Source organism: Rattus norvegicus, chromosome 1, assembly GCF_036323735.1.
Source record: "Rattus norvegicus strain BN/NHsdMcwi chromosome 1, GRCr8, whole genome shotgun sequence".
Taxonomy (NCBI): Eukaryota; Metazoa; Chordata; class Mammalia; order Rodentia; family Muridae; genus Rattus; species Rattus norvegicus.
The window spans coordinates 105,168,070-105,184,379 of record NC_086019.1 but is presented as its reverse complement, the minus strand read 5'-3'; the positions used below and the strand labels follow the sequence as shown (position 1 = coordinate 105,184,379).

General features: G+C 50.9%; 2 protein-coding genes and 2 long non-coding RNA genes across 13 annotated transcripts in view; 2 read left to right on the top strand and 2 right to left on the bottom strand.

Moving 5' to 3' along the window:
• The window catches only part of Bcat2 (branched chain amino acid transaminase 2), a 21,318-nt gene extending 12,095 nt beyond the window's left edge, over window positions 1–9,223 (bottom strand). The window contains exons 1-2 of one of the 5 annotated variants that reach the window (XM_039089504.2): window positions 7,299–9,223; window positions 203–277 (exon numbers count right to left, since the gene is read on the bottom strand). In XM_039089504.2, coding sequence (XP_038945432.1) covers window positions 203–277; window positions 7,299–7,367 — 144 coding nt within the window. In that variant the 5' untranslated portion in view covers window positions 7,368–9,223. Of the gene's footprint in view, window positions 1–202; window positions 278–721; window positions 779–4,976; window positions 5,100–5,210; window positions 5,242–7,298 lie in introns of those variants that run through there. The other 4 variants (NM_022400.2, XM_006229149.3, XM_017589657.3 and 1 more) reach the window with 4 other exon arrangements.
• LOC102556190 (uncharacterized) lies at window positions 264–5,083 on the top strand. 5 transcript variants are annotated; one of them, XR_010060029.1, is made up of 4 exons: window positions 264–785; window positions 1,447–1,569; window positions 4,344–4,588; window positions 4,949–5,083. It is a non-coding gene; the product is annotated as an uncharacterized LOC102556190 (long non-coding RNA). The 5 variants fall into 5 exon arrangements; XR_010060030.1 differs by having other exon boundaries at window positions 266–1,569; window positions 4,344–4,406; window positions 4,477–4,588; XR_590168.4 differs by having other exon boundaries at window positions 274–785; window positions 4,477–4,588.
• The window catches only part of Hsd17b14 (hydroxysteroid (17-beta) dehydrogenase 14), a 10,351-nt gene continuing 2,375 nt past the window's right edge, over window positions 8,335–16,310 (bottom strand). The window contains exons 5-9 of the mRNA NM_001191111.2: window positions 15,020–15,111; window positions 11,668–11,772; window positions 9,880–9,947; window positions 9,688–9,784; window positions 8,335–8,997 (exon numbers count right to left, since the gene is read on the bottom strand). Of these exons, the coding sequence (NP_001178040.1) occupies window positions 8,824–8,997; window positions 9,688–9,784; window positions 9,880–9,947; window positions 11,668–11,772; window positions 15,020–15,111 (536 nt within the window). The 3' untranslated portion in view covers window positions 8,335–8,823. The remainder of the gene's footprint in view (window positions 8,998–9,687; window positions 9,785–9,879; window positions 9,948–11,667; window positions 11,773–15,019; window positions 15,112–16,310) is intronic.
• LOC120097182 (uncharacterized) overlaps window positions 9,344–16,310 on the top strand; it is a 13,839-nt gene continuing 6,872 nt past the window's right edge. For both annotated transcript variants that reach the window (XR_005494429.2, XR_005494426.2), the window contains exon 1: window positions 9,344–15,105. This is a non-coding gene — a long non-coding RNA (uncharacterized LOC120097182). The remainder of the gene's footprint in view (window positions 15,106–16,310) is intronic.

The following is a 16,310-nucleotide window of genomic DNA, read 5'->3' as shown; positions in this document are numbered from 1 at the left end:
TCACCTCAGGCACCCGGAGTCATCAACCTAAGAGACTACAGCTTCCAGAAAGGGGGCAGATACCCAAGAAATACAGTGCTAGCTCTTCACAGCACCCAACAGCAGACAGCTAGATGACCTCTAAGAGATGCCTACATGCAGATGAGACCTGTCCTCCCTCAGACACAAGGGTACAGACCCCAGGCTTCCTCCCTCCTTTTACCTTGAAGTTGGAGGACACACATCTTCCGGGCACACATAGACGCCAGGGAATAGGCAGAAGCTTCCGGGCCCAGACCTAGGATGGAGAGAGAAATCAATATGACTGAGGAGAGGGCCAGAAAGAACAGAGGTTCTGGGCTGGAGAGATGACTCAGCGGTTAAGAGCACCCGACTGCTCTTCCAGAGGTCATGAGTTCAATTCCCAGCAACCACATGGTGGCTCACAGCCATCTGTGATGAGGTCTGATGCCCTCTTCTGGTGTGTCTGAAGACAGCTGCAGTGTACTTATATATAATAAATGAATAAATCTTTAAAAAAAAAAAAAGAACAGAGGTTCTGACACCCGCCTGCCACCTCTTGCTTGGGAGGCCCCTGAGGTTGGCTCTGTCACAGTCTCGGTGCATTCTAGACAGCCTGTGCTCTGCCCAAGTCCCCATCAGGATGCCTAGCCCAGGAAGACTAAAGTCAGCTCGGCCCCTCCACCATGCAGGGCAAAGTCGACAGAGGCGTGCCTTCTACTAGAGAACTTTGGCCACAGCTAGTAGACAGCTCAGACATGACTACGACCAGGGACAGTGAGCAGGTAAGGGAACACTCCTGGCTTGGGGGAGGGGGGTTTTGGGGGGGAAGACCTAATGAGAGTTAGAAAAGAATAGGTCATTTTTATCCCAGAATTCAGCAGCCCAGACCTCAGACCTCCTCCCCCAGACCCCAGTTCCTTTACCTCCTCCCTCGAACCCGGGGAATCCAGTTCCTTGACCTCCTCCCTCAGACCCTGGAAACCCAGTCCCTTGACCTCCTCCCTCAGACCCAGGAACCTGGTTCCTTGACCTCCTCCCTCAGACCCAGGAGTAATGGCCCATGTATTTCTCTATCAAACCAGAGCTCCAGATTCCAGCCCTCCTCCTTCCTACCCAGTGATCCTCCTTAACCTTCCTCCCTTAAACCCACAACTACAAGACTCCAACCCTCTTCCCTCAGACAGAGGAGTCCTAATGCTTACTCTTTAGGAATACCAGTTAGCTGGCTGTCCCTGCTACAGCCACCCCAGCCACACAGCTGGAATACTTTCACACTCGGGAGTTTTCACTGTCAGCGGCTGAAGGACAGCCACGTGCTAGCTCACTGCACATACTGTACACATCCGTGCTGACCTTCCCCGGGGTTAGCATGGAATTCAGGACTGGTTGTGTACAGGATGGTGGCCCCTTCCTGATATTTGGGCATCATGCTTTTCTCTGCAGACCAAGGAGAGGCAGGCAGCTGAGTCCCAAGTTTGAGGAAGACAGGATAACAGTATTTTCCTGCTGGGAGAGCTGAAAAGTGGCCAGTGAGGGGAGAGTCTTGCAGAAGTCATTGATCAATGGGTGAGTCTCAATGTCATATGGGTAAGTCTGGGCCAGGACACAGATTTCCTTTCTTTCTTCCTTCCTCCCTTCCTTCCTTTCTTTTTTGGAGGGGAGAGGGCTTGAGGCAAGGTCTTACTAAGTTGCCCACTGACCTCAAACCCACTCTAAAACCCAGTGCATGAAACTAGGATCTTCCTGTCTCCGATTCTGCACCAGACGGAATGACAGGCATGTGTGCCACCACAGCTGGCTCAGATAAGATCTTATCTATGTGTGTGTGTGCATTGTACATGTGTCTGTGGAGGTCACACTCAGATGGCTTCCTCGGGTGACTTCCACCATGTTTTTTGTTTGTTCGTTCGTTTTGAGACAGGGTCTTACTATGTAGTCCTGGCTATACTGGAACTTACTGTGTAGACCAAGCTGGCCTTGAACCTAGAGATCCTCCTGTCTCTGCCTCCCTAGTGCTGGAGTTAAAGGCATGTGAGCACAGCCCCAGCCCATCCTGTCTTTTGAGACAGGGACTCTGACTGGGTCCTGGAGTTTGCCAGTTTGGTTCAGATATCTACAGACTCCAGCTCACCAACAACAGCATTTAAGGACGAGTCACAATGGGCAGTGGTGGTGCACACCTCTAGTCCCAGCTCTCAGGAGGCAGGGGAAGATGAGTCTCTGAGTCCGAGGTCAGCCTGGTCTAGAGAGTAGTCCCAGGACAGCCAGGGCTACACAGAGAAACCCTGTCTAAAAAACCAAAACAAAACAAAACAACAAACGAACAACACCGGGTCAGCCATTGCGGTTCAGCCTTGTCTGGCCGGCACTTCGCCAGTGATGTCCATAGATGTGGTCTTAATGGTGTGGACCCCAGGGGCTTCTGGGGTGATCTAAGAGTGACGACCCCTCATTGTCTCTGTGTGTGGTGACATAAAGCTTGCTCAACACTGCCACCCTGCATCAGATACTCACAGTACCAGGGCAAGACAACAACCCTAGGTAGGGTAGCCAGCATGGAGGCAGGAGAGCGGAGGGAACCAAGAATATTTGTTTCATTTTAGTGGAGTAAGCCAGAAACGCTGGACAATGCAGAAAAGAGATGCTGAGATGAAGAAAAGATGGCGCTGGGGTTGCACTCAGTTGTAGAATGCTTGCCTGGCACGCAGGACTCCCTGGGCTTATTTTTTCCCCAGCAGCACACAAACCCTGCCATCCCAACACTTGGGAGATAAAGGCAGGAGGATCAGGACTCCGAGGCCATCCTTGACTACGCAGCAAGTTTAAGGCCAGCCTGGCCAATATAAGACCCTGTCATAAGATGGTGATGATGATGAAATGAGGGACCCGAGGGTGGTGGCACACACCCTTAATCCTAGCACTCAAGAGGCATGGGCATGCAGATCTCTGAGTTCAAGGCCAGCCTGGTCTACATTGTGAGACCCTGTCTCAAAGAAAAAAAAAAAAAAAAAAGAACCAGAGGCCAAGAGATGTCCAAAGAGTTATATGATTATAAAGAGGGGACCACTGAGATGACTTATTAGGTAAGGATTCCCATCAGCAAGCCTGAGGATCTGAGTCTGATACCCAGGACCCACAGACAATAAAAATGTAATGGTGCAAGGAGCAGGGATGGGCAATACTAGGAGAGGAGGGAAAAGCAGAGAGTCAGAAAAGTTCTCAACTGGGTTTGGTAGCACAAACCTATCGTCACAGAACTCAGGAGGCCAAAGTAGGAGGATTGCAAGTTCAAGCTCAGCTGCAGCTAAAGAGATCCAGGGGAAAGGAGGGAGAAAAGATCACATGGATTTGAGGCACAGAAAAGGCATTGTGCCAAGGTCCAGGGATGATGAGTGTGGTGACCTCAGAAGTGCTACCTTTGTCTTCCTGGAACAATTCTATAAGGCCAACAAGTCTTCTCTTGGCTCAAAGAACACCCCTCCCCCATCCCAGAGACTAGGATTTAAGTCTGAAGAAGGAGGGCAGATTGCAGGGGGGCTGCAGGAAGGAAGTATTAAAGGGTGGAAGCAGAATTTGGAAGCTAAAGGGGAGCGTGCTGGGCAGGGTCCCACATGATTTGGCCCTGAACCTTTCAGATCCCAGCAGCCCTAAACTACATTACAGTGTCCATCAAAGATCAGGATGGTCTTGTCAAAGCTCCACTCTCAAGTAATTCTAACAGAAAGGTGTTGTCCTTTCTCAGATAACAGTCGAACACCACCAGGCTATCTCATCAAATTTCAGGGCTCCTCCCATAGCCCCAAGCTGTCCTCATCACAGGACAAACTCTCCCTCAGACTTGTAGAAGTTCAAGGCTCTATTACAACCCTCAGGACCAACCCCTTACAGAGCCATGAGGAATCCTAACACAGCCCAGGGCTGTCTCCTGACCCATCCCAAATACATACTCCCCTCTACAGCCTAGGACTGTCCTTGGTAAGTCGTAAGGCTGTTTCTTTCAGACTCAAGCATCCCAAAGGCAGTCTAGGCTAGTCCTTGCAAGGATAGTCTTTGTCAAACCCCAGCCAGCAGGCTCCTGTTTACTCCAGAATTTTACTGTGTGGGCACTCACTACTAGGTATTCATAGCTCTAGGGAGGCTCATGTTCAGAGAGTCTCCATTACAGGGTAAAACTGTCTTCCTCAGAACCCAGATCTGTCCCATTAGAATTGAAGATTGGTCCAGTATGGCAAAGCTGTACCCATCCGAGACCACCACACTGTCAGAGCCTAGATTCTTGTCCCTGTCTTATCTCAAGACTGTCTGCATAGAACATTTTATTATTTCTGTCTGTCCCTAAGGCTTAAAGGCTTGTTCAGGAATTCACCAGCCTGGAGTAAGAACTTCTGGTAATCAGATACAAGGTAACAGCAAACATTTTTTCCCAAGGTTGTGACCAGCTGTTTGCACCCTTATTTATCATGTTCTCTTCAGATCACAGACTCTCAAGCAAGGCGGTGGTGGCCCAGGAGTTTAATTCCAGGACTCAGAAGGCTGAAGCTGCAGAGCTGTGAGTTCGAGGCCAACCTGGTCTACAGAGCAACAGGTATGCAGAGAAACCCTGCCTCGAAAAGAAAAACAAACAAACGAACAAACAAACAAAAGACGATAGATTCTCCAAAACTCAGCTGCTTGACCCTTGGTGAGCACTGACTGAAGTACTCTGGTCTGGAGAATCTTTATCATTTTGATGGACAATTTGGCTTGGATTACAAACCCAGGTCAGAGAGCCTCAGACATTCCAAGAAATAAGATCTTGGGTCCATTTCCCACCCAAGACCCTGTGCCAGGTCATACACAAAGTCCCAGAGCTCCTGGGCCCCTTGTCTAAAGGAACCCAAGTGCACGACACGCCCCAGCCACATCTTCCCCACACCCACTCCCCCCTGTACTTCTCCCATTACAGCTCTCCTCCATGGCTCCCCACTTCTGACCTCGCTCGCGGTTCAGATACCTCTCGCACCCGACTCGTGTCTACCCATTTTGCCGCTCGTTAAAGCCCGGTACTCCTTTCCAAGGGGCCCATCCGCCTCTGTGTGGGGCAGCGGAACCCCAGGGCACAGAGGAATGACGCCAACCCGGAAAGGCTGCACGCCAGTGGTCCACCCGGAAGTGCGCCCCCCATCAGGTTCCCCAGAGCCCCCAGCACCGATCGGCCACGCACCCACCTGTCCTAGTATAGCTGCAGCCATGATCCCGTGCGGCCGGTAACTGTGCCGGCCTGGGGCGCGGCCTGGTGAAAGGCATTCCGGCCCCGCCCTGCTCACGCCCCCTCCCGCAGATGGCTGCTTCTGCAAGCCTCACTTCTGCCAGGCGGTTCTTAGTGATAGGACCTCAGGGACCCAGACTCTGCTGTGAAAAACATGCGCTGGAACAGTCCAGATCTGTCATACACTCTCTCCCTCCTTGCCTTCACCCTGCCCTGCTCCATCCCAGCCACACTCAAGCCCAGCTAGGCATTTACCTTGGCTTTTGTTTTGCATTTGAGTACTTGGGGACTGAACCCACGGCCTTATAAGTGTTTGGGAAGCGCTCTAAGCACTGAAAACGGATCCCAGACCTTTAAATTTTTTATATATTGCCGGGCATAGTGGGACACGCCTTAATCTCAGCGTTTGGGAGACAGAAGTGGAGGATCTCTTGAGTTGAAAGTCATTCTGATCTACCTAATTAGTTCCAGGCCAGCCGGGGCTGTATGGTGAAACCCTGTCTTCAAACAAAAGGAGGTTGGAAAGGGCTGAACAGTTAAAACTACTGGGCTGCTCATCCAGAGGACTGGGCTCGGTCCTAGCACCCACATAGCTCATAACTGCCTGTAACTCCGGTTCCAAGGGATCCTAAGCTCTCTTCTGAATTCCACAGGCACTAGTCATGCACACGACACACTTACATACATACAAGCAATGCACACACAAAAAAACTTTTTACATTTTTCTTTCATTGATTGATTGATTTACAGACAGGGTTTCTCTGTGTAGCTCTGGCTGTCCTGGAACTAGCTCTGTAAACCAGGCTGTCCTCAAACTCACAGAGATCCTCCTGTCTCTCCCTCCCAAGCTGGAATTAAAGATGTGCCACTACTGCTTGCTATAAAAAGATTTTCTAAAATTAAAGCAGCAACAACAACAAAAACAATGCATCTTCACAGGAACTATCATTAGTGGCAAAGCCAGAGTGAGCAGCTTTGATAAAAAGGAACAGCTCGGGCTGGAGAGATGGCTCAGTGGTCCAGAAGTCCTGAGTTCAATTCCCAGCAACCACGTGGTGGCTCACAACCATCTGTAATGAGATCTGAAGCCCTCTTCTGGTGTGTCTGAAGATAGCTACAGCGTACTCACATACATTAAATAAAGAAAAGAAAGGTTTAATAATAATAATAATAATAATAATAATAATAATAATAATAATAAAGGAATAGCTCACTTTAAATGCCAGTGATAGGAGAAAGTGTACTTTAAGCCACGCCTGGTGTACCTGCTTGTGACCTAGCACCCGGAAAGCTGAGGCAGGAGGTTTGCTGCAAATGTAAAAAGCATCCTAAGTGAGAAAATTAGACTCTTGTCTCAAATAAATGAGACAAAAAGAATAGGACTTTGGAGAGAGAGGACAATGGGTAGGAGCTAAAACTTCTCACTCTGCACAAGGAGATAACATGTTCTTTGTAATCCTGAGATAAGCGCTTGAGTAAACACACACACACACACACACACACACACACACACACACACACAGAGTTCATGGGCCCATGGTTCATTGTGCCTCAAAGTTTCCTAAGACAGTAAAGCTCAAAAAAAAATTCATACATCAACCACAGGACCTCAGACTACAGCTTAGGTGCATGAACCACACCCCTTCATCCATATTAGGCTTCAGAGGTAGTGAGACGATCAGTGCCAGAAATCATATAAACACACACACACACACACAAATTAAGCTGCTGTGTCTATCTATGTAACTCTGCAGAATGTTCTCAGACTCAACAACAACAAGTGCTCTCAAATCCCAACACCGAATCACTGTTCTACAAACTGCCCAGGGCACAGTAACCAAACTACATCACACACTCTCCCCGGTAGACATTACCCGCCCCGCCCCCACCTCCCACTCTCCATTTCTAAACCTGCCCTCTTCCCTAACTCCTCCAAACTGCAGGGTGAAACGCACAGCAGCAAACGCCCCCGCCGCGGCCAATCAGAGATTGCCGCACACCTCTGCCATGGCCAATCCACAGCAGCCTTGCAGTTCCACCCCCTTACCTGGGGTGTGGGGAAGTTGCTGCGCCCCGCGCCCAACCTGGGGAGTGTCCAGAGCCTGCTCCTCCCCATCACACCCCCGCGGTGTCCTTCAGCCCCAAAACAAGCAATACAAATGCCAGCCTCCTCCCTCTGACCCACTTGTCTCAACTCTAAGACGCCGCATGGCGCTCAGGATTCTTCTGCCAGCCACTGTCACTACCGCACTGGCAAAGAGAGCAAAACTCCTCTCCCCTAAGGGCCAAGATTAAACGCAGGCGTATTATCTGCCAGTTACCTCTTTATTTAATTCTTCCCTGTGAGCCTTTTAATTAGTACAAAGGTGAAGCGGAACTATGTTCCCTGGAGACAGAAGTTGGTGCTTCTCCCGCCTGCTGAGAGGTCTCTGGGAGATACAGTTCTTTGGAGTCAAGAATGCACGTGGACTAAATGTAGCCAGAGAGGAAGTAATGTTAGTGTGGACAGACTTGTGTAAAGAACAGGAAACAAAAGTCTCCTTTCTGAATGCCAGCTGTTTTTATTTTTTATTTTTTGCTATTATATTTATTTATCTTTTTTTTTTTTCAAGACAGGGGTTTTTCTTTGTGTAGCCTTGGCTGTCGTGGAACTCACTCTGTAGACCAGGCTGGCTTCAAACTCACAGACACCCATCTGCCTCTGCTTCCGTAGTGCTGGGGTGAAAGGTGCAAGTTGTTTTCATGAGTGATGGATGAACCGTAAGTGGATTGAGAGCCTAAGGTGTTGGGGCTGAAGCTGGGAGAAAAACGGTACAGGTTGGAATTTGGGGTGGGAAATGCTACAGGAGGAGCTGGCAACATGTAGGTAGGGCCCCTTGTAAGAGGTGAGGTGGGGCCCCTTGTAAGAGGTGAGGTGGGGCTCAGTGGTAGAGCCCCTGCCTAGAAAACCCCAGTGAGGGGCTGGGGTGTGGCTCAGTGGTAGAGCCCCTGCCTAGAATCCACCCCCCACCCCCCACCCCCACCCCTGTGAGGGTTTGGGGGTGTGGCTCATGAATGAAATGAGGACATGACCACTCCAAGGTATGGCTGGGAGGTTTTATTGTTGCAATAAGGGAGAGCACAGAGGCGTCTGGAAGAGTCCATGAGAGCAGAGAGGGGGTTGGGGGGAAGAAAGTGAAAGAAGAGGAGAGAGAGAGGGCAAGTGGGACCAAGAGAGGAGCCAAGGACCAGGAATGGACATGGACAAAGTGGCAGGTTTTTATAGGAACCAGAAGCTGGGGGAAGGGACACTAAGTCCTTGGGGTAGAGAGGGGAGGACAGGGGCAAGTGAGTGAGGAAAGCAGCAGGTACTGAGAGGGCTGGGCTGCCAGCGACTAGTTTATCCTGACTTTCTTTGGAACCTGAGAGTTAAGTGGTAAAGCCCTTGCCCAGAATCCTCCAGTGTGGCACTGGGGTGTGACTCAGTGGTAAAGCCCCAGCCTAGAACACAAGAGGTCCTAGGTTTAATCTCCAGTACTGCAGAAAAAGAAAGGAAGGAAGGAAGACGGATGAGTAGGACATGTTAGTGTGAATTATGGTGGGAGAATGGGGACTTCCACGAGAGTGCTGCTACTAGCCTTGCGTCCATAGCCCAGTTCTGCACCCCCAGTCATAAAAAGCTCAAGCCCTGTGCAGAAGGTGGCTTCAGAGGCCAGAAACACGGCTGCGGCCCCCACCTCGGCTGGCTGGCCCATGCGGCCCAGGGGCTGGGAAAAGAAAGGAGGGAGAAAATTAAGAGCAGTCCCTGAATAGGCATGTTGGTTCACACCTGTCATCTCAGCAAACAAGAAACATGAGTAAGAACTCTGCCCTGAGTGCAAAGCCAGCCTAGGCTAGAGAGTGAGACCCAGTCACCCAAGTGCACACATAAACACACACACACACACACACACACACACACACATGTACAGGCACATACACATACATACACACATGTACAGGCATACAAACACACACATAAACACACAGACACAGACATGTACAAGCACACAAATACACACATACACACACACATACACATGTATACACACCCGCTCACACAGACACACACACAGACATACACACACATACAGGTACATAAACACACATATATACACATACACACATATACACACATATACAGGCACACACACACACACACACACACACACACACAGAATGGTGGTACATGCCTGTAACTCCAGTACTCAGGAAATGGAAACAGAAAAATCAGAAGTTTGAGGATGTCCCTCCCCAGCTACATAGCAAGGCCAAGCCAGCCTAGATTATGTGAAGCTGAGAGAGATACGAAGGCATACAGAGAGACAGAGAGAAGAAGAAGGAGGGGAGGAGAGAGGCCCCAGCCAGATCGATCTCCCTCCCAGCTACCTCTATCCCAAGCCCTCAGCACCTCCTACCTGGGCCAAGGTGCCTTCTAGAATGGTGGCCCTGGGGTCTGAAGTTGCAGCCGCAAGCTCTTGCCACAGTGGAGTCCAGATGTTTCCTGGGGAGATGCTAGGGGACGGAGAGAAGAAATGGGAGCCATGTGTGCTAACTATGTCCAGGCATCCCCAGCTCTATGAGCCTCTATGTCACTTTGATCAGCTCACCAGTTGACACGGACACCATATCGACTCTCATCCAAGGCCAAAGCTTTGGTCATGGCAGTCACTGCCCCCTGCAGAGGCAGAGACCAAAGAGGGTTTAGTCTCTGAGAATGAAGTCCCTCTCAGCCTCTTCTTCTAGGCAACAGCAGCATTGGCTTCGACCACCTGGAAGATACTACCTATGCATGGACTCTGTGTAGCTCAGTTTGTGACGGGTTGCCACAATTCAAGACTAGATGAGGAATACAGTGGAAGACACTCTTGGGACATCTGTGACCCCAGACTTGGGAGCTAAGACAGGTGGATTGCCATGCAAGCAGTGCTAACCTAGCTAAGCTACAGGCTGGGATGCTCACACGAAAGCTAGAAGGTCCTCGCAAGGTGGTCCAGCATTAAAGGGGCTTGCTGCCAAGCGGGACAACCCGGGTTTAGGCCCTGGGATCCACTAAGCTGTCCTTGGAGCTACATGTGTGCACATAAAGAGATACATGTAGACACATATTAAATAAATAAAAATGTAATAAAAATCAGTGCTGGAGAGATGGTTCAGCAGTCAAGAGCACTGGCTGCTCTTCCAAGGGAAGCAGGTTTCATTCCCAGCACCCCAGGATGGCCCAGTTCTCAGTACCCCAGGATGGCCCAGTTCTCAGTACCCCAGGATAGCCCAGTTCTCAGTACCCCAAGATGGCCCAGTACCAGGGAATCAGATTCCCTCTTCTGAAATCAGCATGAACCAGAAAGGCACCCATATGTCAGGCAAAACACTCACACACTTAAAATAAACATAAATACATACACTTTTTTAAATGACTTTACTGCTCTGAGTTCAAGGCCAGCCTGGTCTACATAGAGAGTTCCAGGACAGCCAGAGCTATGCAGAGAAACTCTGTCTCAAAGATTATAAAATAAAATAAATAAAATTGACTGGTAAGGATAAGGGGGTTTGGGCTGGAGAGATGGCCCAGTGGGTGAGAGCACTGACTGCTCTTCCAGAGGTCCTGAGTTCAGTTCCCAGCAACCACATGGTGGCTCATAACCATCTGTAATGGGACCCGATGCTTTCTTCTGGTGTGTCTGAAGACAGTGACAGTGTATTTACACATAAAATAAACAAATCTTTAAAAAAAAAAAGGATAAGGGTGTTTTTTGCTGCTAAGCCCAGGTTCCTGATTTGGTTCCTGAGACTCATGTCTTAGGAGAGAGTTAACTCCTGAAAGTTGTTCTATGACCACTATCACACACACACACACACCACACACACACACACACACACACACCACACACACACACACACACACACACACACACAGAGAGAGAGAGAGAGAGAGAGAGAGAGAGAGAGTAAAAAAAAATTAATTAAAAAAGTGGAGGCAGATTACAGGCTCAAAGCCGAGACCTTTCTGAGCAGCTCAGAAAGATGGAGCCCCCTAGAGGCAGGAGGCAGGTGAGCGGTCAGATGCCTCCCCTGAGGACCTCCAAATGCCAGGTTCCACCCACAGCGGGACCTAGCCCAGCTCCTGCCCTACAGAGTAAAAAAGTCCAAACTCTGGACTTGAAATCCACCAATCCCCACCCCGGAAAGTGCCATAACCACCACCACCCCCCAAGCACTGCAAGGAATCCTATCAAAAGCCTGCTTCTGCCCAGTTCTCTCCTGCCAGAGCAGAGGCAGACTCCTGACTGTCAGGATAGCTCACCATCCAAGCTGTAACACACCGACTGCCAGGACACCTTCCCCTCAGAGCTGGGACACTCACAAAAGGACAGGAGGAAGGAGAGGGGCTGGCCTACCTTGGTGGCCACATAGGTTAGTGCCTGGGACTGGCCGATGGCCCCGACCAGGCTGGAGATGTTGATGATATTTCCTTTACTCTTCCGAAGGTGGGGGAGGGCAAGCTGTGGAGAGGACAGGTCAGTCACCGGCAGCTGGTCCTGGAGGGCGGCCACCAGCATCCTAAAGTGTGGGACTGCAACCTCTGCCCAGTGGGTCTCAATGGGCACAGGCATAGTAGTGGCACATCTATGGTATGCCCCCTCCGCAAGGGATAGCGCTCTCTCGCTCTCTCTCTCTCTCTCTCTCTCTCTCTCTCTCTCTCTCTCTCTCTCTCTCTCATGCAATTACACATGCATCTGTCTGTCTGCCTGTGTCTTTTCTCTCCCTTCATCTGTTATTCCGTTTCCAAGCCTGTCAAGCTAGGGAAACCTAAGCATCACACAGAACCCTGCCTCTCTCGCCCAACTAGGAGGAAGGGTTTTATTCAGCAGAGGGAGATGGTATGTCTGTATTGTACGAAGAACTCTGTGGTCATGACGTGATGTGGGAAGCCTCGGGATGTGTCCCACTTTCACCACCTTCTGCAGCTCTCCAGGGCCCCTCCTCCACAGGTGTGTTCATTCCCGGCGTGACCTTCATCAGCTCAGTCTGTTCTCCATGGCTGTGGGCTCTAGAGCTAAGGAGGCACAGCCTAGTCTTCCCACGACACGTGACTGAGCACAAACTCGCTCCTGAGGAGGCTCCTAGAGCAGGAACCTGAGAGGATCCCTACTGTAGCCACCCCGAAGCCTTCCACCCCAAATGCAGCCTTCTCCCTTTTCTCCATGTGGTCCGCGACCTCAGAGCCTCTTGCCTGGACCACCCCATCCTGAGAAAGCCACACCGGTCACACAGTGCCCTCAGTTTGCCTTGGAGTAAGAGATCCCTGGGGACTGTCATGGGTTGTCACGTGCCCTCCAGTTCTGTAACTGATATTGCAATAGTGAGAACATCCCAGGTACAAGGGCGCCCTGCCCATCGGGGCCCCTCTTCGCCTCTTAAGGGGGCTGGTGACAATAAGTGTGACTGGATCTCAGGAGGTCAAAAGCCATAAACCCATGAGAGGTTCAGAGGGCTGTGAAGTCTCTGAACCCAGCCCTGTAAGGGAGGGAGGCCCTCTGCTCTCCTCAGGGGATGGGCTCACCCTTTCCCGCTTCACACACAGCCTTCCTTACACCCTGGAGCCCCGTTCCCACCCTCTACCTAATGCCACCTGGCCTCATGTCCTTGCCACCTTCCATAATGGCAGTCCCTCATAGGCTCTGATATCTTCCTTGGCTATTCTCTTCCCTGTACCAGGTGCAGAGCTCTCACTCAATAAATATTTGCCCCTCTCCCCCGCCCCTTTCTGGGATATGTCCCTGGCTGACAGTCTCCCTGTGTGCCTCTAGGCAGCTCCAGAGGGCCCCAGCTTTTACCACCTACCCCAGCTGTCTGTCCTGTCTTATTTATTACTTGGTCGTTTATCTACTTCTCACTCTGTTTTGTTCTGTTCTTGCTTACTTGCCTTCATATCTTTATGTTAGTTTATGTGCACCAGTGTTTTCCTTGCATGTCTGTCTGTGAACCACATGTGTGCAGTGCCTGTGCAGGGTAGAAGAGGGCATCAGATTCCCCAGAAACTAGGATTCTGGGACTTGAACCCGGTTCCTCCTAAAGAGCAGCCAATGCTGGGGCTGGGGATTTAGCTCAGTGGTAGAGCGCTTACCTAGGAAGCGCAAGGCCCTGGGTTCGGTCCACAGCTCCGGAAAAAAAAGAACAAAAAAAAAAAAAAAAAGAGCAGCCAATGCTCTCAACAGGTGGGCCATCAGTCCAGCCTGTCTGCTTCTTAAAGATAAGGTCTCTCACTGACTCTCTGAAGCCCATCGACTCTCGTAGGCTGACTGTCGAGTCAGCTACTGGAACCCACCAGTCCCTGCTTTTCCAGCGCTGGCTGAGATTACAAGCACAGACGCTGGGGTTCCAAACTCAAGCTCACACAGCCAGCACTTCGACCAACTGAATGAGCTTCCAGCCCTTCAGGTAGGGGACACTCGGGCCATTCCAACCAGCAGATTCTCTCTTGATTCCCACTTATGAGCATCTACTTCACTGTCTTCCTGAGGTAGAAAACAGGCACATGAAAGATCTCTGTGTCCCCACCCTCACCCCCAGGGCATTCACTGTACCAATCTGCTGAGGAGAACCCCCTCCTTCACTGCCTCAGCATCCTTTTCTAAGGACCTTGTACATGCTAGGGACACAGCCAGAGTGGTCAGCAATCGCATTCCTAGACAAGCCCAAGTGCTGGGATTTAAGGAGTGAGCCCCCCCCATCCAAACTCCATGGTTCCTATTGCTGACAGAAACAAGTCAGAGGGAAAGATGTCTATTTTCATGGGGCTGAACTTCTAGGGAGAGGCTGGTCAGTGAGTGCAGCATGGAACATTCTAGAATATGATTAGGAAGCTCCCATCACTTTCTTGCTCAACCATCTTCCTCAGCTCTCTATTGTTCCTTTAGACACTGTAATACCATCTCCACCCAATCCACACATGCACACCTATTGGCAGCAGCAACTATTCTGTCTGTCTCATAAGCCATGACCGTCACACCGGCTTCCTTTCCTTTCTCTCTGTGTAGCCAAGGTTGACCTTGAGCTCCTGATCTCCCTCCACTTCCTGAGTGCCGGGATCACAGGTTGCACCATCATGCTTACTTAGTGCTGGAACTCCAGCTGCATCCTGCTGAGCCCTAGCCACGACTTCCGGTTCTTTCTTCCTTTTTCTTTTTTTTTTTTTTTTAAGGCAGGGTTTCTCTGCGTGACCCTGGTTGTCCCGAAACTCTCTCTGTAGACCAAGCTAGCCTGGGACTCAGAGATCTGCCTGCCTCCTGAGTGCTGGGGTTAAAGGCCTGTGCCACCACAGCCTAGTTCACTTTGGATTCTCTTAGCATCCTCTTTGCTACCTCCAAGCAGGCTGGAAAGCTCTGGAAGATTGCGAGGAGGGTGTAACTTCCCAGGTGGATGAAGACTGGCAGTGTCCTTCTAGATCCTGATTCTCCACCTTCCTGATGCTGCCACCCTCCTGTCGTGGTGGTGACCCCCACCCCCAACCATAAACTTATCTCTGTCGCTACTTCACAACTGCAGGTATGGATCTCAGCGTAGATAACCATGCTTTCCGGTTGTCTTAGGCAAGCCCTGTGAAGGGATCTTCAATTCCCAAAGGGAAATTGAACCTCGGATTGAGAACCGCTATACTGTAATAAGGACAGGAAGCCAAGGGGCACAAAGCGATGTGCTCCGGATGAACTGAAGGGCACACAGCAACTGCAGCTCTGCCTGTCTCACCTTGATCAAGGTGTATGCCCCCAGGAGGTTCTCCTCCAGCAGCTGGCGGAAGCCCTGGGCAGAGGTCTCCTCTGGCAACTGTGCAGGTGGGTCTAAAGAGAAGAAGAGGATGAGGCCGGGGCAGGAAGGTGGGAGGGAGGAAGGGAGGGAGGGCAGGGACGATGGGGTCGGAGAGGAGGCCAAGGGTGAGGGAGAAAGCTAAGGATGGCGGCCACACAGTGCTGAGTGCAGCTGAATGCTGACTGCAGAACGGGGTAAGCTAGCCAGTGCCTGTCATTCTAGGGCTCATGGGGGATTGTGGGTAAGTGCTCTGCAGCCAGACCTCAGCTGGTCTCTGTTCTCCTCACTGTGGAATGCGAATTTCCCTGCTTAGATACCACTCCCCACAAGGGAATTTGGTAGGTGTTGTCAACATCAGCCTAAGGAAAGAAGGACCCAGGTAAGGATGAGCGACCAGCAACCCTGAGTCCTTACTGTGATGTGAAGTAAAGCAGCTAAGACTGGGAGCCCAGCTGGCCGGGGACAGTCCTCTGACCCCAACTTTGGAAGATATTCAAGAGGGCCCCGGTGGGTGTTCCCTGAGCCCTTGTTGCCATGGGGACACATTGTTCTCTGGTGCAGCTGTTGGGCTGATGAAAATTTCCCAGAGTGCCACACTACCTAGTGTCTGATAAAGCGTGTCTGGGTTGTCCTTGTCACCAACAAGGCCCAGGGCCACCAGCCATCAGCAAGGCAGGAGCTCCCCCAGGCTCTGGGACTATCGTGAAGGACAGTATAACCTCCTGTGACAAGCACACAGCAAAGAAAGTGAGACTGAGGCCGGGCTGAGCTCTGTGTTAAGGAAGGCTGCAGAGAGATGGTTCAGTGGTTTAGAGCATGGCTGCTGGTCCAGAGAACTAGGTTCAACTCCCAGCACCCACATGGTGGCTCAGAACTGCCTGTAACTCCAGTTGCAGGGGATCCAACTCCTTCTGGTCTCTGTGGGCACCAGTCATGCAAGGGGAGAACAGACATACATGCAAGTGTAAACACACACACACACACACACACACACACATGTGCGCGCACGCGGGAGGCAGAGGGCTATGTGTCCTGAGGAAGGGGTAAACTGAGGTTCAGAGGAAGGATTGGGCTGTTGAAATGGCTCAACTGTACCTTTACACTTGTGCCAAGCCTGATAACCTGAACTCAATCCCACATGGCCGAAGGAGAGAACTGATTCCCTCTTGTTGCACTGAACACCAGAGAAGTACTTACTGTGCATGAGAGTGCGAGTGCTTGTGCAAGCACA